Source organism: Choloepus didactylus, chromosome 23 (assembly GCF_015220235.1).
Source record: "Choloepus didactylus isolate mChoDid1 chromosome 23, mChoDid1.pri, whole genome shotgun sequence".
NCBI classification, from domain to species: domain Eukaryota; kingdom Metazoa; phylum Chordata; class Mammalia; order Pilosa; family Megalonychidae; genus Choloepus; species Choloepus didactylus.
The window spans coordinates 22795431-22822000 of NC_051329.1; the positions used below are offsets into that span (position 1 = coordinate 22795431).

General features: G+C 49.6%; 2 protein-coding genes across 10 annotated transcripts in view; both read left to right on the top strand.

The window, feature by feature from the left end:
- Positions 1-11187, top strand: part of KIAA1671 (KIAA1671 ortholog) — a 205564-nt gene extending 194377 nt beyond the window's left edge. For 4 of the 6 annotated variants that reach the window (XM_037817432.1, XM_037817433.1, XM_037817436.1 and 1 more), the window contains 3 exons: positions 1449-1591; positions 4651-4733; positions 6017-11187. In XM_037817432.1, coding sequence (XP_037673360.1) covers positions 1449-1591; positions 4651-4729 — 222 coding nt within the window. In that variant the 3' untranslated portion in view covers positions 4730-4733; positions 6017-11187. Of the gene's footprint in view, positions 1-1448; positions 2550-4650; positions 4734-6016 lie in introns of those variants that run through there. The other 2 variants (XR_005214060.1, XM_037817434.1) reach the window with 2 other exon arrangements.
- CRYBB3 (crystallin beta B3) lies at positions 1546-21035 on the top strand. 4 transcript variants are annotated; one of them, XM_037817440.1, is made up of 7 exons: positions 1546-1591; positions 4651-4733; positions 15688-15781; positions 17278-17396; positions 18375-18507; positions 19365-19507; positions 20698-21035. In XM_037817440.1, exons 3-7 carry the CDS (start codon positions 15707-15709, stop codon positions 20861-20863), a joined length of 636 nt encoding a protein of 211 aa, XP_037673368.1. In that variant the 5' UTR covers positions 1546-1591; positions 4651-4733; positions 15688-15706; the 3' UTR covers positions 20864-21035. The 4 variants fall into 4 exon arrangements, with proteins under 4 accessions (XP_037673368.1, XP_037673370.1, XP_037673369.1 ...); XM_037817442.1 differs by lacking the exons at positions 1546-1591; positions 4651-4733 and adding an exon at positions 12892-12922; XM_037817441.1 differs by lacking the exons at positions 1546-1591; positions 4651-4733 and adding an exon at positions 14817-15388.
- The last annotated feature ends 5535 nt before the right edge of the window (positions 21036-26570 follow it).

Genomic DNA, 26570 nt, shown 5'->3' on the forward strand with positions numbered 1-26570 from the left:
TTTGCCCTTTTTTTTTTTTTTTTGCTTTTTTTAAATTGAATTCAGTTTTATTGAGATATATTTACATACCATACAATCATCTATGGTGTACAATCAACTGTTCACAGTACTATCATATAGTTATGCATTCATCACCCCCAATCTGTTTTCTTGAACGTTTTCCTTTCACCAGAAAGAATCAGAATCAGAATAAAAAATAAAAATAAAAAAGAACACCCAAGTCATCCCCCCATCCCACCCTATTTTTCATTTAGTTTTTGTCCCTATTTTTCTACTTATCTATCCATACACTGGATAAAGGGAGTGTGATCCACAAGGTTTTCACAATCACACTGTCACACCTTGTAAGCTACAATTGTTTTCAAGAGTCAAGGCTACTGTGGAATTTGATAGTTTCAGGTATTTACTTCTAGCTATTCCAATACATTAAAACCTAAAAAGGGATATCTATGTAGTGCACAAGAATGTCCACCACAGTGACCTCTCAACTCCATTTGGAATCTCTCAGCCCCTGAAACTTTATTTCATTTCATTTCACATCCCCCTTTTGGTCAAGAAGATGTTCTCAGTCCCATGATGTCGGGTCCAGATTCCTCCTGGGTAGTCATATCCTGCATTGCCAGGGAGATTTACACCCCTGGGAGTCAGGTCCCTTGTAGGGTGGAGGGCAGTGAGATCACCTGCCTAGGTGGCTTAGTTAGAGAGAGAGAGGGCCACATCTGAGCAACAAAGAGGTACTCAGGGGGAGACTCTTAGGTACAATTATAAGCAGGTTTATCTTCTCCTTTGCAGTAACAAGCTTCATAAGGGCAAGTCTCGTGATAGGGGGCTCGGCACATCAAACCGCCAGTCCTCAGTGTTTGTGAGAACATCCCCTTTCCCCATTTTTAATTGAATTGTTTGACTATTCAGTTGTAGGCCTCAAAGGGAATTTTGTGTGTATCATGTTGAGTTATTCCATCCCCAACACACCTTCCATAAATGGGTGAAAATCTGCCCTGCCATTTTCCTGCAGGAATGTAAGAAAGTCAAAACCTTCATTTAATTACAGTTTATTTATATGGATATAGGAACAAGTAACATGAGGTTACTCTCTCCATCTCAGGGTTCTAATGAAATTAAACGAGATGGCATGTCATGTGCCAGAACACCATAAATAGTGACTTTACAATAAAAGATAACTGTCCCCATTAGTATGTGTCATTTTGGGGGGCTTGTTGTTACTTGATCTTGGTGTCTGTGGATGGCTGCTTGGAATGTGAGCCTGACCTCGGATTTTTCTCAGCCCCTGAAGTCAGGCCCCACCTGCCCCTGTGTTCTGCCTGTGTCCGTTCCGACTCTGGGGACGGGTACTTTTCAGAGGACTCACCCTGCAGAGATGGTCCCGCCGGATGGGGCCCTTTCCCAGACAAAAGGCAGTGACAGACTCAACTCTCTCCTCTCCCCAGGCTCAACTGCACAAGAGGCAAGAAATGGACAGTCCCGGCGACACCCCCAGCTGGAACCCCCAGCCCAGGAGCCCCAAGTCCCCCTTCCAGCCTGGGGTGCTGGGCAATCGCGTCCTGCCCTCCAGCGTGGAGAAAGACGAGAGGTGAGGGATCCTGGGGAAGGGGGCCCGCCCCTCCCAGACTCAGGGTGTGTTTCTGGGGAACGTGTTTGAATAGGTTTTAGAGCCGAAAGGAAGGAGAATTTCAACTTTTTTTTCCCTTCTCTAGCCACAGAAGCTTTGTTCAAATGAACGCTTGACGTCCAAGGTGTAAAAAATGCAACAGGGGTGGGGAGAGGGGGCCTGGAGTCAGGGCAGCTGGGCTCACTTCCTCCATCTTCCCCGATTCCACCTGCACTGGAATCCAGGGCTCCGCTGTTGGGAAAATTACTGATAGATCCAGCCCTTTCTAGACAGATGGTGAAGCTGAGATGTTCTCGCTCTTCTTACCCTCCAGGGAATCATCAGGAAGCTGTAGGAAGGTGGGTGGAAGGGCATGGCCAGGTGAGGCAAGCTTTACTCAGTTCAGCTGCCCTCAAGGAGCACCTGCTTCTGGCCGGGCCTTGGGCTGGGCCCACTGTACGCAGAGATGAGCATAGTGGGGTTCCTGTACCACTGGCACTCACGGACCAGGTCATTTCAGCAGCTGGGGGTGGAGGTTAAGAGCTGGACCCCAGACTCAGACTGCTGGGGTTTAATCCCAGCTGTGCCACTTACAAGCTGCATAACTTTTAAAACGTAAAAATCACTTGACCTCTCTGAGCCTCAATTTCCTCATCTGTAAAATGGGTTTGCTCAATGTCCTGATTTTCCATGTGATTGCGAGGATGAAACAAGGTGGTCTATCTAAAGTCTTTTGCACCAGGGCTGGCCTGGGAAAGTACGCACTGAAGGATGTCTGAGATTCTTATTATGAGTTACCTTTTCACATGTAAAAGTTAGCGTTTATTCATGATACCAGTATTCTAATATAGTAAGTGCTGTGATAGGTTGACACACTATGGCCTGCAGGCCAAATTGGGCCCTCAGTCTGTTTTTATAAATAAAGCTTTATTAGAATACAGTCACGCCTATTCATTTACGTATCATCTGTAGCTTCTTTCACACTACAACTCGGAGACCGGATGGCTTGGGAAGTTGAAAATATTTACTATCTGGCCTTTCGAGAAAAATTTGCTGTGTTAGTCAGGGTTCTCCAGGGTAACAGAACCAACAGAAGATATCTGTAAATAGTATGAGATTTTGTAAAAGTTTCTCATGCAACTGTGGGGATACACGAGTCCAAATTTCATAGGGCAGGCTGCGAGCGAGGTCTTTGATGAATTCCCCAGGAGAGGCTGGTTGGCTGAAGTAGAGGCTGGTTGGCTGAAGTAGAGATGGAAGTTCTCTCTTCTGACTGCTGAAGTCATCACCTCCACCTTAAAGCCTTCTACTGATTGGATTAAACATCTCATTGTGGAAGACACTCTTCTCAGCCAACTGCAGGTGTAATCAGCCATAGATGCGACCAACATACTGATGATTTAAGTCCACGAAATGTCCTCACAACAACAGTTGGCCAGTGCTTGCTTGACCAGACAGCTGGGCACCATCACCAGGCCAAGTTGACACATGAACCCAACCATCACAGTCGCTGACCCTGTAATAGAGGAAGGGCTCCTAACCCAGACTTGAGGACATCACAAAAGGTGTCAGTAAGGCTTCCCAGAGAAGGAGCTACCCGAGCCGAGTCATGATGGCCAGTCAGCATTGGCTTGGGTGAAAGGGCAGCATGAGGGGCCCCCAGGCCTGGAGGCCTGATAGGACTGGGAGCTGTAGGCATTGCATATTCCCGGAACCCAGGGCAGGCTGTGGGAAGCAGTGGGACAGGAGGTTAGAGAGAGCCGGGGCCACATCTGAGATGGTGCCTCTCCTCTCTGGGAATGCAGAATTGCAGGGCTAACTAGCTCCAGAGTCAGTGGGGTGATCTTGCAGTTCTCCCCAGCTGGAGAGGCCTCCGGATCACAGTCCCAGAGGCACCTCGTAAAGGCCTGGTCTTGTACCTTCACCATCAGACCAGGCTTGGCTGAAGTCTGGGGACCCCAGACCCCTATGTGCCCAGGGGGCCTCTCATTCCCCCCTCTTTCCCGAGACCTCCTGGACCCCCTCGCCACCCATCCTGCAGGCTGTAGACCCCACCCCACCCCAACCAGGCCAGCAAGTTCCCTGAGCTCTCCAGGCCCACAGCCTCAGGAACTTCCTATGAGATCAAAATAAATCAGGTCCTGTGGTTGCTTGCTTTTTATTACAAAAGTAGAACATATCCAGAAAATATTTTAAAAATTAAAGCACAGCTCCCCGCCCCCCCAAATCCATTATCCCACCCAAAGACCAACATCGTCAATGTTTGGGAATCATTTCTTCCACTCTGATTTTGTTTGTTGGTTTGTTTTTAACATAGCCGAGATCATACTGTGTATGTAGCTTTTTTCCTGCTACATTTCATGTTTCCTGTGAACATTTTCTCACTAAACCATCTTTGCAAGCCCATTTTTTTCCTTGAACAAAATTTTTAAGAATAATGATTTTATTGTTTTTTGTTGTTGGTAATGCATTCTCATTACAAGAAATTCTGAGAACACAGAAAAGCACAAAGAATAGAGTGAAAAAGAAGACACTTGAAAATGTTACCATTTAGATGGTAATGACCCAAGTGCCTTCACTTTGAGAAAATTCATTGAGATGTGCACATATGATTTGAGAACTTTTCTGTGTTATGCGTTGTTCTTTAATTTTTAACAAGTTTGAGGAGACCTCGTCTCCCCAAAATAATTATCATTAGCTGCCTCTCAGTGTCATATGGACATTTACATGGATAGAGCAATGGAAAGATGAATGGATGTTTGGGTAACAAATGGTGGGAGAGATGGAAATAATTTTATATAAGTGTGACTTTTAACAGCTGCAGAATATTTCATAGAATGGGTATACCGTGATTTATTTGACACCCCCCATTGTTGGGCACCTTGATTAGTTCCACCTTCTTGTTAACATGAGCCACTTGTGAACACCCAGCTCGGGCCCAGCCTCATCACAGAGGATGAAGAATTGGGTACCACACAGCCCCTGCCCACGGGAAGCCCAGTCTGACTCACGCTTGATGCTCCCTGGATTTGTGGTTTCAGGTCAGAAGAACCGTCTCCCCAGTGGCTAAAGGAGCTGAAATCCAAGAAGAGGCAAAGCCTGTATGAGAATCAAGCTTGACAAGGTATGAAGGGGCTCTGAGGGGGTGATCTGAGCAGAGACTGCTGTCTGAGGAGCAGGGAACTAATGTAGGCAGAAGGCAAAGCTTCAGAGACTTTGCCTTAGAGAAGCTGCAAAAAGGGAAAAGGGGATGATAATCTGTTTCCATTTAGGGAAAAAAAATAAAGCTGGGCAGCCTAGGGTGGGTCAAAGGCCCTGGACATAGAATCAGGTAATCTAGGCTCTGGTCTAATGCTTGCCCAGCTCTGTCTGTCTTGATCCCCTTCTATAAAATGAACAGACAGGGACATCAAAGGGGGATTTTAGCTTAAACTGTATTGATTCAAATGCTTATATGGGGAATGTATTTATTTATGACCTGCATAATTAGAAATTAATTTTGGAAAAAAAAATATTATTAAGAAATCAAACTTACTAAATACTTCCTGGTTTAGGTCCCAATGACATAACACCTTGACCCTCAGTTTCCTCATCTGTAAAATGGGTCATCGAGTGCCCGTGTCACCGAGTGGTCCCAAGGACTCAATGCGAATGCACATGAACTGCGTGACCAAGTGCCATGCCTGGCAGTCCTCTGAATTAGGGCACACGGTGTGGGCTCTGTACATGTCAGCTTGGATGCATTTAGCACCAGAGACCCACCATCCTTTATCTGCAATCCTGAAATCCAAAAAGCTCTGAAAATAAAGAGCTTCATAACGCCCTTAGTGGCTAAATGTGACCTGGATAGATAAATGCTATTTGTACTATTTTCCCCAACTTTATATGAATATTCATATATTACACTGCAGGTATATTATGCACTTGCCTATGAGGGTGTTCTGTAATATACATGCGTATATTTATATGTTGTTTTATGTATATATAAAATATGTGCATATAGATAGATAGACATAGAGATCTAGATTGATGTAGATAAAACTCCAAAAAAATTCTAAATTCCTAAACAAATAAGGGTTTCAGATAAGGGATTGCAGCCCTGTGTTTATTTTGTGTTCGCTCTGGGTGATAGCTCATTTAAGCCTCCGGCAATCCATTTGAGGAAACTCAGGCTCAGAACTGGGACTGGAACCCCGATTTGGCCCTGAAGTTCATGTTCAGTCCCCTGTATAGGGCTGCCCACCATCCTCCTCACCCCACTTCCCCCAAAAACACCTGCCCCGTGACCTGTGGCTTACGGGTGCGGCTCTCTTGGAGAATATCAACAAAGATTTTAAGGCCTAATCTTGGAGAGAGGTGGGGCCAAATGTCCCCACTGCTAAAGCAGGATTGTCCCTTTCTCTGCAGACAGGGAACCCTGCCCACGTCTAAATAACAGAAGCCTTAACTGACAGAGCCCGAAGACGAGGCCACGCCGCTGTTCCTTCTCGCGCAGTGCTTGTCTGCCTGGGGCCCCCCATCTGCTGGGGGACGTGCTGTCCTGTGCCCCCCACCCCTCACAGGTTCTCCCTGGATCAGGAGAGGAAGGCCGCCTTCCACAAGCACTTGCACTCCCCCCGGACAGCACTTCAGAGAGAAGCCAGGATTCCAGAATGTCCCTGCCACTGGTTTTATATCTGACGTAAAGAATCTGCATTTCTACCCATCGTAAACATCAGCAGCAGCTCCGGGAAAATCGGCATGAGACTGATCTGTCTCTCTGGGTTCCGAAAAAAAACCTGAATGGGGAACGCACCTCTTTCCCCACACCCCAGGGCAGGTCTCTCTTGAAAGGCCATTTCCGAGGAAGGTTAAACCATTCGTGTCCTGCCCTAACCATGTCCAAGGCAGCACCACGGCTTGGTTTTTTTGATTGCCCTTTTTTTTTTTTTTTTTTTTTTTTTTGGCAAATTCCTTCCTCCCCCTCGAAGAATCAGCAGTTCCAATTTTTTAAACATCCCGTCTTCATTCTTCTAAGTATACTTATCCTTCTGGTGGGGCTGTTGGCATAGTTGACCTGTTTTGTTGCAACTCATTTTTGTTTGCTTTAGAAGGTGATAAAGCAATAATTCAGCCAATTTCCTTTGAAACTTGATATGTTTATGTTTCTGTGTTCACAGACAGGAGGGGAGAAGTATGAATAGTTTGTTTTGAAGTATCCAATCACCTCAGATTACCTGATCCCTCTCCAAGCTTTTTCCAGAGGGTTCATCTGTCACCCTTGTATATATTTCCCTGGTTTCTTTTCGTTTGAGCTCTGGTTTCTGTGAGGTGACCTTTGCCCCTTGACCTCATCGGTTGACGAACTGCAGACCAAATGGTGGTGCCTTTGCCACTCAACACCGGAGCTGCCCAGACACTCTCTCTCTCTTCCTCCAGGGTCTTTTTTAAAACACCCACCCGGGCTGCAGGCATGGAGGAACCGCTGCAAATTGGCCTCAGAACAAATGCATGAGTGAAGGGTACTTTTTCTTCTCTCCTCTTTCTTCTACTCCCGCAACTCCACCCAACCAAGTGCTTTTGGGGGTCCAGATTCAGGTATGAAGGAATTTCCAGCCAGGGACTCTAGACAGAAGTGCTGGGTGCTAGATGATGAAGGGTAAAACTTGCCTTTGCCTTTTTTTTTTTTTTTTTACCCCCTTGTGAGCTATAAACTCATTCCTAGGACTCAAAGACCTTCTGTGGTTCCAGGCACTCCCTCGCTGTCCTTCTTTTCGGAAATCCTTCTTTTGGGATTTCCCTTCTTTTGGGAAATCCTCAACACCAGCCTTCTCCACCTCTGACACCCAAGGCTCCAGCAGACACCCTGGGCGTGCCTGGCTGGCACCTGTCGTGCCTGTGGTTTGCAGTAAAGTCTGTGTCAGCCTTGCCTGGGTGAGAAAGATGCCTCGGAAATTCATAGGGCAGCTCATACTTGCTGAGGGACCCCGGGATGAGTTTCCTAATGGACACAGGCACAGCACTGGCTAGATGGGATACTCCCCTCCACCCCCTAACTTCCCACAGGGGAAACTTCTTTCTTGATAAATTCCATTATTTGCAAGTGGTGTCAAAACATGGCTGTCTTCTCCCTGGTCACTTCTCCAGGAGTCTTCATTTGTCTTCCTATCCTCCCACCCCCTTATCTCCCCTCACCACATCTTCCCTCCCTTGCAGTTGGGGTGAGGGTCGGTAGCAATCCCAGTTTCTCCAAGTAAGACCCGTGCCTGGGCGCGATTGTGGTGCAGCACCACGGACAGCGGCTGCCATGTCCTTCCCGTAGGAACCTATCATCTGCTCAGCTTTTGCAGCTGGATGCGTCATGCATCTGTGTTTGGAGATTTAGCCCCGCTTGATAATAGTTTGCATTCTGTTCGTTCCCTATGTTAGTAATCAGTAAGTTCTCTGTGCCATTGGAGTTTTAATTCCTCCCAAAACTGCTCTAGTTGATTTATTTTTTTAAAATTCCAGTTGATATTTTATAACAGTTTTGATGTGGTGGCTTTCCAGGTCAACAAGACCCCTTTTAAAGACACTTTACTAGTATTTCAACACTGAATTCTCTTCTTGGCTGCTTCTTTCTTTCCTTTGGGTGGTAAGTGATCTGTTCTTGACTCCTTGGTACCATATTAGGCTGTGGGAAATTACCAGCTCTGCTTGGTGAATGCATCGATACTCACCATGCAAACTCAATTCTTAGTTATGTTTTAGCCCAAGCGTACCTGACAGGAGAGGATGCACTTGAAAATGAAATTAACTAACCACTCACACCTTGACTGGAAATTAAACTCCATTTAATTCCCTTGAAACTGACTGGGGCAGGCCCTGTAGGTCCTCTTCCCCTTCTATCCTTTTTTGCAATGTCATCTCCTCCAGCACCGCAGATGAATCACAGTGGGCTAGAAGTGACCCTCTTGGTGCTCTGCATGACCGCTGAATCCCTCTCATGATAAGTGCAATGACGTGAGAAGTGACTGATACCAGGGAGACTTTGCTGGGCAAATGGGTTACCTATTTCTCCTTTTCCTAAACTGGGCGAGTTCTTTGGGACTAAGCAAGATATCGTGTGCTAATTTCTTAAGTATGCCTGGAGCTCTCTTTGGAAATCTGTCTCCTCCTAAACTAACTTAATACGCCTTAATCGTTTGTGTGCAATCATAAGTCACCTGTCCCCCACCCCTCACCCCAACTCTCCTTCCCTGGGCCTTTGTCTCTTTAAATGAGAGTCTTTGACGGAATGCAAACTCCCATCCATGTTATCTATCTATCTATCTGTCTATCTGTCTGTCTATCTATCTATCTATCTATCTATCTATCTATCTCTATCTCTATCTCTCTATCTCTCTCATTCCCTCCTCTTTACCATCAGTGTTTTGACAGCTGGTCTTTTCATAAGTCTGTTTCATTTTCCCCTCCAGTAAATACCCTTCTTCACAGCCTCTTCCCCAATGAAACAGAGTCCTTTGGCCTGTGAAATTCCGTGGCAAGGTCTTGAAAATCATTGTTGTGGAGAATTACTCAGTGCTGCCAGATAAGTCCTGTTGAGGGAAGTCACGGTGTCTGGAATGTTGGGAATTGCAAGTGAAGCTGATCCAACAGCCTCGGGTTGTCTAGGATTCAGGGAAAGGACAGTCAGCTGGAGGTATTTTCCAAGGGGGACAAGTTGAGTCACATGCTTTCAGACAACTCTTTTTCTTTGTGCCTCCCAGGATGTGAGGCAGGCTTGGGTCTGGCTAAGGAGGGGAACTACAAAGGGGCTTGAGCCTGAGGCATGAAACCTGAGACCCTGGGTGAGAGCTTTGAAAAGCCCTTTGTGTGAATTCGCCAAAGGAGACCTCAGCTTCCCCCACCGGGCGCTGATAGCTGCCTTTCAGGTTTGCACATCCACATTTTTCATTGCTCTGGGAATTAGGCATAATTTCAAAGCTAAAACCCCGCAAGTGTGCCATCTGATCACCTCCAAAATGTAACGCTTGCTGAAAGGTGGATCGGGCCTTCGTGGAAGGCAGCCAGCCTCTCCCTCACCACTTTCCATGTGTCCCCCTCTGTCCTTGTGGTCCCACCCACAGGACCCTGTCCCTTCACACGGGAAGCCGGAACTACTGTTGCCTTCATGTGAATTGGAACGTCAGGGTGAGCTTTGAGAGAAATGGCGGATGTGGGAGAAAGGCTCTAACCACTGGCAAATGATCCCCCTCCCCAAATTTAAATGTTTACTCCGTGGTAGGTCACGACAGTGATGGAGAAACATCCTATGGCCTCTGAATGTGCCTTCTCCCCAACTCCCCCCTGATTCCACCATGTGCTAAAACCAAGTCCCGTGGTATCGGGATTCCGTAGGTTAGGAAGGACAGTGTTGAGGTGGAGGGAGCCAGGTGAAGCAGGTAAGACCCACTCTGCACCTGTACGGGAGACCACCTTGGGCTCCATCTGCTTAGGGCATGGTGGAGCCGAGCTCTGCGCCCGGAAGCTGCCGAGAGTCACCCCATTGGCCTTCCGGCTCTGGTCGCACAGAGCCACCGAGAGAAAGCAAGTCGACATCGTCACGCTGGGTCTCAGCCAGGCTGCATCTCTTTTTCCCCCATTACCCCTCTAGACTTTCCTGTCTTTCTTCTGGGTCGGTCTCTGCCAGGGAGTAGGGGAAAGAGGGGCAGAAATCCGGGCTCTCTGCTGGGGAAAGTCAGCCTGAGGGGTCTGGCAAGTTAACCCTCGAAACAGACACCTCTCAGCCTCCCCCCCACCCCGGCCCTCCCAGAACCCCCATCTCACAAAGCAAACTTCACACCTGGTGCCGGGACACTTTTTCCCATGACTCGGACTGGAACTTTCTTGACAATCCCTGCCAGCCCCTGGTAGCATCTTGCCCACTGACGATTCTGCCGTCTAAAGAAGAATGAGCTTTTTAATGATCTCACTCCACATAGCCTTAGAGATCCTGTACATAGGGGACTCACAAAAGTAATATATTGTGTTACGGGAGATAATTTTGTACTATGTTGTTTCCTAAATCAGACCAATATCCTAGAAGTCACATACTTCCCAAGATGATTGTGATCCTGAAAATGCTTTGTAAGATGGGAAATATATATATAAAAGAGAGTATATATTTTCCTAACTTTCCTTCTGGGTTCCTTTCTCAGCTATCTGAGTCAGGATAGAAAGGGAATTTGAATTCTATGCGTAAGAAAGCTAAGCCTCCTACCTGCCGGTGTTCTTGCAATTGCCTTATGAACTCCTGAGCTCTCAGAGTTCCAAACGGAAGGCGGACAAGAGGCACTTTATCCAACCCCACAAAGAATCTCTAACCGTGTGACTGAGGATTCATCTATAAAATCCTATATTTTTCACGTTAAAAAGAAAGGGGGCTTCCTGGACCTCACGGAGTATTGGATGTCTACAAGTGCTTTTATATTTTATAACTGTAAAGAGGTTTCATATGCACAGAGGAACAATTGGAAAGCTGGTCGACTGCAAGAAAACAAGGTGACCTTTGCATGAACAAATGTTTGCATTCAGGCTATGAAAATAGCAAATAAAGCTTTGATGCAAATTGCACCGGAGAAGTTGGTGTGTCAGTGTGTGGATGCCTGCCCGCAGGCCCTGCCCCTCGCCGGCTGAGTCAGCCTCTTGTCTGTGCCGAGCCATGGGCCGGGAAGCAGGAAGGGGCAGCTGTGCCCTGGGAGAAAATGCCCCACCATGATGGGAGATCGTGGAATCACGGCAGAAATTTCAGTTCAGGCTGACGTGGGATTGGGTTCTCATTCTGCCACTTCCTGGCTGTGTGATGGCTCTGAGCCCTGATTCTCAGCTATAAAAGGGGATTGTGATATGGACATTAATGGGCAAGAGGTTAAGATAGTGGTTCTCAACTGGGTTCTTGAGAGGCATTTGATACTGTCTAAAAACATTTTTTGGCATCTAGTGGCCGCTGCAGGGCAGGGATGCTACTCAGCATCCTACAATGCACAGGATGGCCCCCACAAAAAGACTCGTCTGGCCCCAAATGTGAGTAGGGCCAAGGTTGGGAAACTTGGTGTTCCAGGTTGCTACTGCTACCATTTTGCAAAGCACCAGTAATGGGTTGGCTTTTATAAAGGGGGTTTATTTGGTTACACAGTTACAGTCTTAAGGTCATAAAGTGTCCAAGGTAAGGCATCAACAATAGGGTACCTTCACTGGAGAAAGGCCATTGGCATCCGGAAAACCTCTGTTAGCTGGGAAGGCAAGTGGCTGGCGTCTGCTTGCTCCCAGGTTGCATCTCAAAATGGCGTTCTCCAAAATGTCAGTGTCAGCTTTCAACGGCCTTCTTCAAAATGTGTCCCTCAGTTGCAGCTCTGAGGTCCTTCTGTTTGTGAGCCCCTTTATAAGACTCCAGTGAACTTTAATCAAGGCCCACACTGAATGGGCGGGACCACACCTCCATGGAAACATTCAATCAAGAGTCCACACACTAACCAAAGGTGTCACTCACAGTTGGGTGGTTCACATCTCTGTGGAAACACTCAATCAGAAGGTTCCAACCTAATCAACACTAATATGTCTGCCCCTACAAGATTGCATTAGACAGATAGGGAGGCAGCTAGTAACAGAGAGCACCGGACTTGTTTGGAGTCAGAGAAACTGGGTTTGAGTCTTAGCTTTGCTACCTAGAGCTGTGGGAACAGTGGCAAATTACTTCTAACTTCTGTTTCCTCAGAGGCAAACTGGGCATGTGAGGAGGCGGGGCAAGATGGCGGAGTGGTGAGGAGCCGAATTTCGTCTCTCCCCTAGAGCAGCTGGCAATTACCCAAGAACTATATGAAACAGTGTTTTCGGGGTCTCCAGTAACCAGTCACACATTGGACACAAGTTTGGAATTGGAGGAAAAGCTGAGATCGCAGCGAACATTGCTTCAGTCAGCCACGCCCCCGACAGGATCAGAGTCACCAGGAGAACTAAAGGCTCCACACCTCCTTACACTGGTGGGGGAGCTGCGGGCTGGCCAGCGCCACCTGCTGGACAGGAGAGGAAAAGCACCAATTCTAAAGGCCTCATAGGAGGGTCTCATTCTCAGGAAAACTCCATACCCTCCCACTGAGACCTGGGCCTCGCTAGACTGGGAAAATCTGACTAGGGTCGGCCATATCTGAGGAGACCCACTCACAAAAAGGTTACATAGAGGCAAAGCAAGAAACAGAAAAAACAAGAGGGGAAAAATTCTGATCAACTAAATAGAACCTAAGTTAGAGGTCTAGAATAAGTTGAACTGAATAACAGAGGCCAGAGAGCAAAGCCAACCAACAAGAAAACCACTAGGTAAAAGATTGCATTAAAGAACATGGCGTTTTGGGGGACATAATACTTCCAAAGTGGCACACATGGTTTAGGGGGATGTGCACAGAATCTGGTGGGAGGGAATCTACCTGATATGCTGTCCCCACCTCTGTCATCCTCCCGATGCTCCCGGCAGTGGCATCTTCACCCCAACTTAGGGGGTTGAAACCGGCTCTGCTTCCCATGACCTTCAGCAGGTAGTGGTCCGTCCCTTGATTTGGACTCAGAAGAGTCTGTAGGTTCCTTGGGGGATAAAAAGAATAAAGTAACAGACACTGTGCTGGGATGCTCTCACCATCTCTCAATGACTCCACTGGAGAGAAGGGTCTCCTTTTACCCACCAGGAGAGTATGACTGACATCTCCAGGAACTCACCCGAGATCCCACAGATTGGTCTGACTCCATATCCAGCAGTTTCCCCCAATGCCCACCCCCAGTGCACGGGGGATCACTGGGTTGTATGCTGACTTAAGGATTTTTTAGCCAAAAACAAACAGCAACAACAACAACAGAACCCATTGCTTAACTGTTCACCCTCTGCTCCCTCCTTACTTTATTCGTTCAATAATTATCAAGGACCCATCACAGCCAAAATTACACGTTGCTAGACACTTGAAATGCATGAATCCCTTTTTCTTTGGTCGCAAGTAAGCTGATGGTAGCTGCCACCTTTTATTCCTACTGTGGCTGACAGGGCAGGTCCTGGAGCAGGCCACCCCCTCCTCCCCGCTGTTCTGTGGCCCTGGGTGAGTGACTCCATCTCTTGAGCTCGGTTTTACCGTCTACAAAAGGGGGATCAGAATTCCTCCCTTAAACGGGGCTGGGAGGATTGAACATTGCCCACACAGCTTGCACAGCGGCTTGCACGGAGCCGATCTTTAAGAAATGGTAGCTGTTATTCTTGTTTTGCTTTCTGAAGGAAAGGAAGTAAAGCTGGAGGTCTGTCACTGCATGCCATGGAACCAGTGAAGGTGAACTGACTTATAATTTAGGCCATGTGGCACATGGAAAGTTCACTTTGAGGGATTCTGGGGACCCCCCACTTGGAGAACTGGAGCTTTTCCAAGGGTGTTGTGCACACCGGCAGGAAGATGGTGGCACCAAGAAACCACAGGATGGGTGCTGGGGGGCTGCAGGAGAGCCTTAAAGCCTGATGCCCCCTGGCTCCGATGAGGTCCATCTTTCCCCGGAAAGTCATCAGGGGCCGTGGCTGAGGCACAGAGGTCCTGGGGCCTCCCATGGGCGGCTATTGGAATGAAATGGCCCAGATAGAATCGGGAGGACAGGGTGCTGCCTCAGCAGGCCGGGATGTGCTGGGCTGTCAGAAAGCACCCATAAATAGGACGCTTCTTGCAGAGGCCGGCTGAGTCTGCTGAACGTCCTGGTCCGTCTGTCCTTCCTGAGGCTACAGCAACAGGTTCATTCTGGAAGGGAAGGGTGGGGCGGGGAGGCAAGAGCTACCCAGACCTGGGCTAGTTTCCATGGTCTTTCATTGCATGGCTGGCTCCCTGCAAAAGCTGGGGATTCACGTAAGGGTTGGAGCTGAGCGAGAGGGCCGGAGAAGGTCTCCGAGCCAAGCATGGGGTGGAGGAGCTGGGGACCCACGCCGTCTGTGAGTCAGAGGGTGGCGGCCGGGGTCTGAGCCCTTGGGCATGTGCTTGGGGCAGGGAGTATCTGAAGACAGCACACCTGAGAAAGAAGTGGGCAAACCTGGGGGCTGCCAAGTCCCCTGAGAGCCCTCCATGAGCTGGAGCAAGCGCTGTTGCCTCCTGAGGCACAGACGGAACACACAGCCCACAGGCTTTCCATGCACATGAGAGATGTCATGCCTGGGTGCATCGCTGGGCCTGGGTGCAGCTGTGTGTGGCGGAAGTGGGTGCCAGGGAGCCATGTGGGTAACGGGGGTGTGGGTCATAGAGGAGACTCTCAGAACCCGGTTTGCAGGAGCAGCCGGGCTTTGGAGCATGGACAACTATGGATGTCTGGAATGGGCAGGTGTGTGTGTGTCAATGTGTGAGCATGCACATGCATGCTGATAAACTGGAGAACCGTCCTGGGTGTGTCTGCGTGTGCGACTATTGTGAGAATCCTCAGGCGTGACTGCAGGGGCCTGTGCCATGTGTCACTCACTGTCTCCGTGATGATGAGGGGTAACTGTCTGCCTGCGTCTGTGTCTCTTTAAGTGGTACGTACATAGTAAGTGCTCAATACATGATTATGGAATGAATAACAGAGGGCGTGGACACTGGGCTGGAATAAGTGTCTGGGGACGTGGTCCTGCAACATGCTTTCTCTAGCTGTCTGTCTGTCCGTTCTCCACCAGTCTGTGGTCTCCAAATTCACCCCATCACCCAGCACAGGGCCTGGCCCTGAGTCAGCGCTCATGGAATCTTTGATGAGTAACGGAGATGGGACGAGTGAACCAGACTGGAACTGCTGGAGTGGGAGGTGGGAGCATCCTTATAGAGGAGACTCTCAGAACTGGTTTGCAGGAGCATCCGGGCTTTGGAGCATGCCTCCAGGTTCCCCTCTATAAAATGGGGATCCTGATCCCAATGGCGATTGCAGTCCACATGGCTCACGCTGGGTGCTCAGTGGGTGTTTGTTGAATGAATGACCAACTGTAGGTCGTGAGGCCTTACCACATCCCACAGGCAGCAACGTCCTCAAGTCCTTCCTCAACTCCAACCAGATCCACCTGGCTTCCGCCGGGCAGACCTGGTGACCCATCTCCCTTCCGTTTGAAGCCAGAGGTGTTCCTAGGAGATGGCGGAGCAGCATGCAGTGCCGGAGCAGGCTGCAACTGGCAAGAGTCCCGGAGGCCTTGAGGGCAGCTACAAGGTACTGGTCAGGGGGCAGCCCGGGGCACCAGAGCCCGTCTGCCCTTGAGACTTAGGATGCAGCGTCACAGGCCTCTTCAGAAGGGAACAGCCGCCCTTCCAGTCAGGACCGGAGAACAGAAAACGGCTCTGGCTGGGTCCCCTTCCCCACCCTAAATTGTCCCTGCTCTCTCTCCTTATCTGCAAAAGGAGACTATTTCCAGGCCCCCTGCCTGGCTCCACGGGAGCCTGGAGGCCCGGGAGTCTCAGGAGATGTGGCTTTAAGCTCTGACTCTGCTGCCTGACCTCACTCCAGTTCCTAGCCCTCCCTGGCCCCAACAGCTCCTGTCTTTACAATGGGAACCAGGCCCCCCCCCCAGAGCTGATGTGAGAGCTGGATGAAAATGCTATAATGTCGCCAGCTAACAGAGAAATCTGAGTTCCACTTTGAATTCTTTGGCTCTGATATTTTGAAACCGTGCCCAGTGCCCTGAATTCGAGATGGGATCCAAGGATGGGTGGACTTAAGGGAATAAATGGGGGCAGCGGCATTTTCTGCAGATGTTCTGGTGCCTTTAAAGAGAACAGAAGAAGCCAGGCAGGGGCTGAGGGGACGGGCAGCAAAGGGCCCGCCTGGCTCTGAGCCTAATTCTCGGGCGACCTTGGGCAAGCCTTGTCCTGCCTGATCCTCGGCTTCCTTGTAGGAACAGTGGAGGGTCGGGCGAGGGGCCTCAAAGCTGTGGCCACTCTGGTATGCCAGGAGGTGGCAAATCCCAGAGGCAGCTGCCCACTGGGAAGGTGGCTGTTCCTGCTGTCCCACACTGCTTCCCTTTGTCATCTGTGGGCCTTTCCCTGTCCAAGCCTGCAGGGGAGAGAAAAGAGCCAGTGGAAAAGAGTAAATCCCGGGGCCTCCATTTAACTCGCTGTGTGGCCCGAGGCAAATGACTTACCTTTTCTGATCCTCTCTAGCCCCTTCTATAAGATGATCAAAGCAGATGTCCTCCTGGGCCCTTCTACAATGACAGTTTATGCTTTCAGGCCCCTTCCTCCTGGGCCTGGGGCAGGTGGAAGGCTCAACCTAGAGGGTACAAACTGATGAATTTCAATTGTCATGCCCAAGGTTTAATTTTAATGGGGAAATGTCACATTATGGAAAATATAGATTTCCGGCTTCTCTTGAAAAATTTGGGACTGGGTCCGCATTCCCTCATGACCAGAACCGGCTCCATTTTCCCAAAGTCACTTAACTCTATTAGATTCCCTATTGGCTCCCACAGTTACTGAGTTGCAACCCCTTAATTGGTTTGAGGTTCCCTGGAGGGCGCCATTCCCCACCACGGCCACCAGGGGGCAGCGCAGGCCTGCAGTGATGCTAACTACAAAGCAGCCTGGATGGGGCAGCTGGTAGCTTCTCTTCTGCACCCCCAGGAGGACTCCACGGGGCAAGGGCTGGGGCTGGGGCTGGGGCTTGGGCTGCGGCTGGACCCGGATGGGATGCTCAGGACGCTGCCCTTCCAGGTGACCGTGTACGAGCTGGAGAACTTCCAGGGCAAGCAGTGTGAGCTCTCGGCCGAGTGCCCCAACCTGACGGACAGCCTCCTGGAGAAGGTGGGATCCATCCAGGTGGAGTCGGGGCCGTGAGTACCTGCACCCCCAGCCCCTCCTCACAGCCCTGAGTCTTCTGGGAGCTGGGAGGTTCAGGTTGGAGCTTTAGGTCTGCTGTGGGACCTTAGGAAACTCTCTTCCCCTCTTTGGCCTCAGTTTCCCCATCTGTAAAATGAGGAAATTGAAGGGTTCTCTAAGAATCCTCTAGTGCTGTTCATTTTGGCAGAAAATAGCAGGGTTCTATGAAAAGGGAACAAGAGGCAGACAACCCAGCTCCTAGCTCAGTGCCTGACAAGCGGTATTTAATAATTTTAATAACAATTATAGCAGCTAAAACTTAGTGGACTGAGAACTTAACATGCACTGAGTCATCGAGTCTTCGCAACAGCCTAGGAGAGAGGCTCATTCTTATTATCCCCATTTTACAGGTGAGGAAACTGAGTCCCATGAGGTTCAATGTTCTGTCCGTGTCCACACTGCAAGCAGATGGCCCAGAAGGGCTGGCAATTCTCACCTTCGGGCTGAACGTATGGGATCTGGCACTGGCCATCTGGGTGATCCTGGGCAAGGGGCTTCATGCTCTCAGCCTTTGTTTGCTTATCTGTGAAATGGGGAAAATAGTGGTACCTACCTCGGAGTTTTATGTAAATAGATAACAATAAAATAATAATGAGAAAGAGAAGGGGAAGGAAAAGGAGGAGGAGGAGGAGAAGATCAAGGCCTATGGAATACTTACTGTGTGCTGGGCCTTGGGCTAAGGACTTTTCCGAGTTCCCCCCATCCAGAGGCTGGACATAAAATAGTTTCTCAGTAACCTTTCCCAGCATGCTTTTCATTCCCAGACGCTCAGACAGTTGCCAGGAGGTCCTAGTGGCTGCTTCAGTAATAAGCCCAGGACCTGTAGTAGGGATGGGTGCAAGGTTAAAGGTCAGCAGCTCATGGACCCCTCCCTCACGAGCCTCTCAGCTGCTGTTGAGGTGACCCAGCCTCTCCCCCTCTCCCCCCACCAGGTGGCTGGCATTCGAGCGCAGGGCCTTCCGCGGGGAGCAGTTTGTCCTGGAGAAGGGGGATTATCCGCGCTGGGATGCCTGGTCCAACAGCCATCACAGTGACAGCCTCCTGTCCCTCCGGCCTCTGCACATTGTGAGTCCAGCTCCGGTCCCCTTCCGGGAGCTCCTGGAAGCAGGGTGTGCCCGGGCTGATCAGGCAAGCTCGGTTACCAGCTTGGCTGAGGGCTTGGCCGGTGCAGACCTGGCCTGGGAAAGGCCTTTGAATTTCCAATCTACATGAAGATGGGGGACAAGAAATTGCACTGAGCTTGGGTCAGGACACCTGAGTTCACATTTGAATTAACCGTCACCGGAGTTCCCTTTGTAACCGTACTGAAATGACGAGTCACACAGAACAGTTTCAGACCAGTATTGTGCTCAAAGAAATAGAGTCCAGAAAATAACTGCAGAAAGTAATTTCAAAGTAGTTCAAATGTTTGCAGTTTTTAAACACCTGAAAGGGGCACCCGTACAGGGACACTTTAAATGGTCTTTTCTCTCCCACCTACAGGCTGACACTCCATAGCTGCTCCAGCCCTTTGTTCTCATCCCAGTAGCTGACTCCCCCTCAGAGGGCAATGGAAGGGGGAAACTGAGTCTGTGTTAACCCAGAGTCCACGTTAGTAAGGCAGGACTGCTCAGATACAAACAATGTTGGCCCGTTCCACCCTGTGCGGGCCTCAGTTTCCCTGTGTGTTAAATGATGGGCTTAAACGAGCCCTGAAAGCCCCCTCTTGTTTTAATGCTCTGTGGCTTTAGGATTCCCAATTCAACCAGTTCTGGAAGAATCTCCCAAGGCCCCCATCCCTCTGGCAGTGGGTTTGGGGGTGGGTGTGATTTGTTTCTCGGGGTTGGGGGTGACTCACTGATTCTTTCCTGCATCTGGAGCCTCCTTGGCCCCCCATTCCGGGTACAGGAGCAGGAAGATTCACCCCACGCTCTTGTCTCCAGGATGGTCCAGATCACAAGCTGCATCTGTTCGAGAACCCAGCTTTCAGCGGCCGCAAGATGGAGATAGTAGACGATGACGTGCCCAGCCTCTGGGCTCATGGCTTCCAGGACCGCGTGGCGAGCATCCAGGCCATCAGCGGGACGTAAGAGACACAACCCTCACACTTGCCCCTGCCCTGTCCTCCAGCCAACCATGTCTCTGGCTCCAGACTGATATCTCCCGCTCCTCCAGGCCTGGAGGGACCCGCAGTCAGCTGCCCCTCCACCCGTCCTCACCCCACTGCCCCCAGGGTGAGAGTGGCCAATTGCTTGCCCTCCCGTGCCATCGGGATTTCCAGGCAGCCTCGCCTCCTAGAAAGTTTTTTGCTTTTTATTTCTTTTTTATCCAATGCAATCTGTTCTCCTCCCTTGTCCCCACCCGAGTCTTCACTCCTTTTCTGAACACCCCCAGCCCCTTGAATTGATTCTCAGGGTTTTTTGTTGTTGTTTTGGTTTGGCCCCTTCACAATCCTAGCCTTTTGACCTGGAGGTCCGGAATGTATGTAGTTCTTTAGGCGTGGCCTGGCAGGAAATAGGAGAGCAGGTTTATCACCTCCCTCTTTCTAGGCTTAATATCATTGTTAATGCAACCTTAGGATCATCTTCCCTTTGTTGGCGGCTATATCTCACTTGGGGGTGTGTGATATGGGATTGGGCCTTGAGAGGCACCAACTTTTCCTGATGATAATTTATTCAACAGCTTTTAACCTGAGCATCTGTGTATTAAATATGGGAGTACCATAGAGAACAAGCCCCTTCCCTCAATTCTGATAGGGAGACAGACAAGAAAATAGATGTTTCCAATTCACGGTGATCAGGGCTATAATGAGATTTCACAAGGGTCTCTGGGAACCCAGAGGAGATAGTTGATTTAGCCTGGGGGAGTCGGAAAAGGCTTGCTAAAGGAGAAGACAGCTGACTGAGATGTAAAAACTGGGAGTGAAAGTGGGGGAGGGGTAAAGATGGGGTTTGGAACAGTGTTCAGGCAGAAGGAACAGCATGTGCAAAGGCTCAGAGACCTGGCAGTTTCAAGGAAAGCAAGGTCAGAGTGACTCAAGTACAAGGTATGAAGAAAGAGAGGTAAGAGGTGAAGTTAATGATGTTCTGTGAGGGATCTTATGAGAGGGACGAGGAGCTTGGATTCATCCTGAGGGCACTGGGGAGCCAAGGAGGAATTCAGGCAGGGGAAGAGAATGGTGCGAAGAGGCTGGTTTTAAAAAAGCTCAGTCTGGTTGAGGGCAGGGAGCTGGAGGCAGGCTCGTCATCCTCACCCCGAGCTCGGTACCTCTGGCAGGTGGGTCGGCTACGAGTTCCCTGGGTACCGTGGGTGCCAGTACGTGTTCGAACAGGGAGAGTACCGCCACTGGAACGAGTGGGACGCCAACCAGCCACGGCTGCAGTCCGTGCGCCGCATCCGCGACCAGAAGTGGCACAAGCGAGGCTGCTTCCTCAGCAGCTGAAGGGCGACAGGCCCCAGTGAGCCAGGCCCCCTCGGGCGTCAGCGAGGACAAGAGGAGGCGGCTCCAGGGCTGGGGCGAGAGCCTGCCTGTGCACCCTTCCCTGGAATCTGCTCAATAAAGCCTGGGGTCAGTCCCCCCCTGCCATGGTCCTCCAAGTCACTTCCTGAGGGGCCCAGACCCAGGTGGGGCTTGTGGGAGGGGCAGGCTGAAGGAGGCTAGGGGCTTGGGGTTCTGAGAGCCCCAAGAAGGGCCGAGAGCTGCATTCATTCCTCAGGTTCTAGTTCTTTCCAGTGGAGCACTGATTTCTCCTGCCCTGAGTTCTTTCTGTCTCTCCATCTGTCAGTCCTTCCAGCCATCCATTGATTCTCCCTTACTCCCTCCCTCATCCCCTTCCTTCCTTCCATCCTTCTAAACATGTTCCATCCATTCATCCATCAATTCTTCCTCAAATCCCTTCTTCCATTGATCTATCCATCTCATATCCCTCCCTCCCTCCCTCCCTCCTTCCTTCTTTCCTTCCTTCCTTCCTTCCTTCTTTCCTCCCTCCCTCCCTCTGCCTTCCTTCCTTCCTTCCTCCCACCCACCCATCCATCCATCTACCCATCATTTTCCCCTCTGTCTATCCATCTCTCAGTCTCTTTTCATTAATTTATTCAGCCAATGTCAGGCCCTGTTCAAATCCTGAGGACACAGCAGTGGACCAAACAAAGTCCTACCCTCAGGAGCTCATCTTCTGTGGCAAATACAAAATACATAACCAGTGGATGTCATATATAACGTCAGGTAATGGTTTGTGCTAAGAAGAACAATAACGTTGGAAAGAGGGGTGGAGGGTGATGGTGACAGTGTTCGGGGACCCCTGCTCTCAGGAGGCGACGTTGGAGCCGAGTCCTGAATGACCCATGAGACTATTCCAGGCAGAGGAATAGTGGGTTTGATGACCCTGAAGCGGGGATGTGCTTGGGTGATGGAGAAGCAGCCAAAAGGCCAGAGGTCTGGCGTGGAGTAAGTGAGAGGCAGAGAATTGCAGGGGAGGAGGTCGGAGGGGGCTGGGGGGCTTCCCTGATGTGGGAAACTCTAACGCTTCTCCAGGGGAGATGGGAGACTTGGAGGGGAGACTTGATCTGCCTTAGGGTGTAATAGGATGGCTATGGCCATGGTGCACAAATAGACCACAGGAGTCCAGGGGGATCGGGGAGACCATTCAGGGGGTCACTGCCATGATCCGGATGGGCCATGTGGGCTCCCCCTGACCCTCTCTCTTCCATGTGTTAGTTTCTCTGTTCCCGGCCCAGAAGTGGTTTCCAGCAGCCTCGGCAGGGGAATGAGCCCCCCTCTCACCCCCCAACAATGACTTTCACTGCCCTGGGCCTCTGTGGGGTCATCTGAGCCCTGGAGGTTGTTGGGAAGCAAACAGGGAGGACACGACAGTGCTGGGCATAAACGTGGGCCCATCTGCCCTCCAGCAGGAGGAGGAGAAGGTGACAGCTGGCTTCCCTCAGGCCTGGCTGCAGGTGACCAGTCCCCTCCGCTCCCACCTCCACACACAATCCCCATATTGTTTCCCCGACTTTGTCCCTGTCCCACCTCCTTGCCGGGAGCCCACCCCAGCTACCTGCAGCCTCCCCAAGGGCTGATGCAGCTGGTGTGTGGGAGATCTGTGGGGAACTCAGGAAGATATTGAAAAGAATGTGGCAATTAGACACTTGAACTGCATGTTTAATAAAAATACACGCACTGCCTAGAAATCATCTTGAATTATTTTTACCTTGGCGTGTACGGGTGTGGGGGGCTGGGGTGAGGCCTGGAGCCGGGTGGGTGACAAGGTGCCCTCCATGGGCGGGGGGTGGGCAGCAGGCCTGACAGGCTGTAAGCCTCAGCCCCCCACTTCTCCTTCCCTCCTGTACCCAACCCCTCCTCCCAGTTCTGCTTTATGAAATCAGTGATTGAATGCCAGATCCGGTGCTCAGATCTTCCTTTTTACATGTCACTTCGTTGCATCCTAAGCATGGCCTTGGGAGGTTGGCCGGGATGTTAATCCTATTTGGTAGAGGGGGAAACTGAGGCCCAGGGTCCCACAGGTAAGAAGTGGTACAGCTGGGATTTGGACCCTGCATGCTGGCTCTAGAATATCAATTCCTGAGCCCCATGCATCCAGATCAATCTGTTTGGGACAGAGAGGGGCCAGGGAAATACAGCAGAAGAGAAAACATCCACAGCAGCTGCAGTAGCCACTGCAATAATAAAGAAATAATAGTGACAGCCACCACCATAGATCCCCTTACAGGGTGCTGAGCGTGCTACTGTGTTCTCTACAGCATTATCTCAAATCCACAGACAGGTAATAGTGATGCTCGTTTACAGATGGAGAAACTGAGGCCCAGAGAGCTGAATTACATTGCCCCCCAGTGCCCCAGCTTGTCCGTGGTAGGTCCAGGACTCAACCTCAGGTCTGTCTCCAAAACCCATGTCCCCCCACATACAGGCTGCTGGTGCTGGGTTTGGACAACCGGATGCCACCGCTGCTGAGGCTGCTGGTGGGGGCAGTGGCTACTGTTTCTTGAGCATCTATTTTGTCCAGGCACTGGGCAAAGGGTCACCAGTGCCTGATCTCAGTTAATACCAGGAAAGCCCATTCATTTCTGGCTCCTGGGTAACCTGTATAGGAGAAGAATCTGTTCCCATGTCTGGCACTGGGCTGACCCTAGGGAAGACATTCTTCTGGGAGAGACCCACACAGACACTGATGTCCAAGTGACTCTGTCCAAAGCCTCAGCTTCATAATAATTGTATTAGGGATGTCTTGCTCTCTGCAAATGCTGTCCATGCATTATCTCATTCAGTACTCTCAATGCCCCAGGAGGCTCAGAGAGGGGAAGCCAATGGTTGAGGTCACACAGCTAGGGAGGGCAGAGCTGGGATTTGACGTCAGGCTTGTGTGACCCCCAACACCTGCTTTCTTTTTTTTTTTTTTTTTTTTTTTTTATTATTATTATCATTATTATTATTTTTTTTATCATCATTTTATTGAGATATATTCACATACCACGCAGTCATACAAAACAAATTGTACTTTCGATTGTTTACAGTACCATTACATAGTTGTACATTCATCACCTAAATCAATCCCTGACACCTTCATTAGCACACACACAAAAATAACAAGAATAATAATTAGAGTGAAAAAGAGCAATTGAAGTAAAAAAGAACACTAGGTACCTTTGTCTGTTTGTTTGCTTCCCCTACTTTTCTACACATCCATCCATAAACTAGACAAAGTGGAGTTTGGTCCTTATGGCATTCCCAATCCCACTGTCACCCCTCATAAGCTACATTTTTATACAACTGTCTTCGAGATTCATGGGTTCTGGGTTGTAGTTTAATAGTTTCAGGTATCCACCACCAGCTACCCCAATTCTTTAGAACCTAAAAAAGGTTGTCTAAAGTGTGCGTAAGAGTGCCCACCAGAGTGATCTCTCGGCTCGTTTTGGAATCTCTCTGCCACTGAAGCTTATTTCATTTCCTTTCACATCCCCCTTTTGGTCAAGAAGATGTTCTCCATCCCACGATGCCGGGTCTACATTCCTCCCCGGGAGTCATATTCCACGTTGCCAGGGACATTCACTTCCCTGGGTGTCTGATCCCACGTAGGGGGGAGGGCAGTGATTTCACCTTTCAAGTTGGCTTAGCCAGAGAGAGAGGGCCACATCTGAGCAACAAAGAGGCATTCAGGAGGAGACTCTTAGGCACAAATACAGGGAGGCCTAGCCTCTCCTTTGCAGCAGCCGTCTTCCCAAGGGTAAAACTTATGGTAGAGGGCTCAACCCATCAAACCACCAGTCCCCTATGTCTGTGGTCATGTTAGCAACCATGGAGCCCCAACACCTGCTTTCTGTCCCACCTTAGGCACCAACTCTATCTGCAGGGGCAAAGCCTGAGATGACAGTAAAGCAAGAGCTCCTCTCCGTTAGAGGAGAGCAAAGCTCTGGGCTAGGAAATCACTTTACCAGTTTAGCGATAAATCGCCTCTGTGCCAATCTGTGCATGTGGTTCTAGTATGTTCAAGGTGATTCTGCAAAGGTGAAATGAACATTTCAAATACACATTCAGTTGATTGTTAGCTTCCTACACAAATGTATCCAGTATATGTAGGCACAAGTACCTAGTGCCTTCCATCTGGTATTGTATCCAAGCCTGTACATATTAAGATGCATAGTATTACATGTTTCATTTTGTTAGCTATTATAGTTAGGACATTTCATTATTAATTTGTCTTGAAAACTTAGATTTCTGAGTCTGCCATAACAAAATACCAACAAACTTGGTGGCCTAAAATGACAGAAATGTGTTTCTGCACAGTTCTGCAGGATGGAAGACGAAATCAAGGTGTCAGCAGGGCCACGATTCCTCTGACGCTTCTAGAGAAGAATCTTTCCTTGCCTCTTCCCAGCTCCTGCTGGTTCCCAGCAATCTGTGGTGCTTTGTGTCTTGTAGCAGCCTCGGTCCATCTTCCTTTCTTCCTGTGTCTCCTCGGTGTCTCGATGTCTCCAAAGCTCCCTCTCCTTATGAGGACATTGAATTCAGGACCCACCTTAACCCAGAACAACCTCATCTAAACTTGACATCTGCAAGAACCCTATTTCTAAATGAGGTCACATTCCCAGCAATTAGGATTTCAGTGTATCTTTTAGGGGGACACACTATAACCCGCAACATTGGATTGTATTATCAATTTTATTTTGAGAGTAAAGAGGCTGTGCAGTGGATTGAACTGTGTACCCAAGTTTGGACATGTCCTTGTTCTTGGTTTGTATCCTGGTGAGTGTGGTCCCATTATAAATAAGATCTCTTCTAGATGTTATTTCAGTTAAGGTGTGGCCCCACTGAACCCATTCGGGCTTTAATCCAAATTATTGGAGTCCTTTATTAGCAGGATGAAATTCAGAGAGAGAGAGAGAAACCACAGAGAGCAGCTGGAAGCTGGAAGCCAATAGAACCCAGAAGAGAAAGGAGAAGAAGCCGCCATATGCATTACCAGGTGACAGAAAAGCCAAGGACCAACGATCACCGCCAGCCACCCCTGAACACCACAGCCTTGGGGAGAAAGCATCACCTCTCTGACACCTTGAATTTGGGCTTCTCCTAGCCTCAAAACTCTGAGCCAATAAATTCCCATCATTTAAGCCAACCCATTGTATAGTAGTTGTTTTAGCAGCTGGAAAACTAAAACGTGCTGTCAGAAGTATCATAAGAAGGGAGTGTTGGTTCTGCTAAGAGTTGGAAACCCCTCAACCTGGTGATCTCAGAGGCTCCTTCCAGCTCTGGCTCCTTTATGTCTAAGGACTAAACTCTGTTTGGCCAAGGGGACACCAAAGCAAAAGTGGGAAGGGAAGGTGGAGAGGAAGGTCTAAGTCCCTTGTCTCTGTGTATCTGTCAGGCTATGCTGCAGTAACAAACAGCCCCCAAGTCTTATTGGTTTTAAACAACAGAGGTTTGTTTTTCACTCATGCCACATGTCTAATTCTTCTCCATGTGGTGACTCAGGAACCCAGGCTGATGGAGGCTTCCCCAGCTCACCTGCCATCTCAGCCAGCAAAAGGGGAGAGAAAAGACCACCAGATAGCCTGGCATCAGCAGTAAAATACAGAGATGACTGAGCCTTGGTCCACCTTTTTGAGCTCATTGTCTAGAAAAGGGAATTGGCCAG

Excerpts from the sequence above, each read along its gene's own strand:
- CRYBB3 (XM_037817438.1), top strand. The coding sequence starts at position 17,152 with ATGGGGCAGCTGGTAGCTTCTCTTCTGCACCCCCAGGAGGACTCCACG. Across the intron at positions 18,508-19,364 it reads CCCTCCGGCCTCTGCACATT|GATGGTCCAGATCACAAGCT; the intron begins GTGAGTCCAGCT and ends TCTTGTCTCCAG. Across the intron at positions 19,508-20,697 it reads ATCCAGGCCATCAGCGGGAC|GTGGGTCGGCTACGAGTTCC; the intron begins GTAAGAGACACA and ends TACCTCTGGCAG.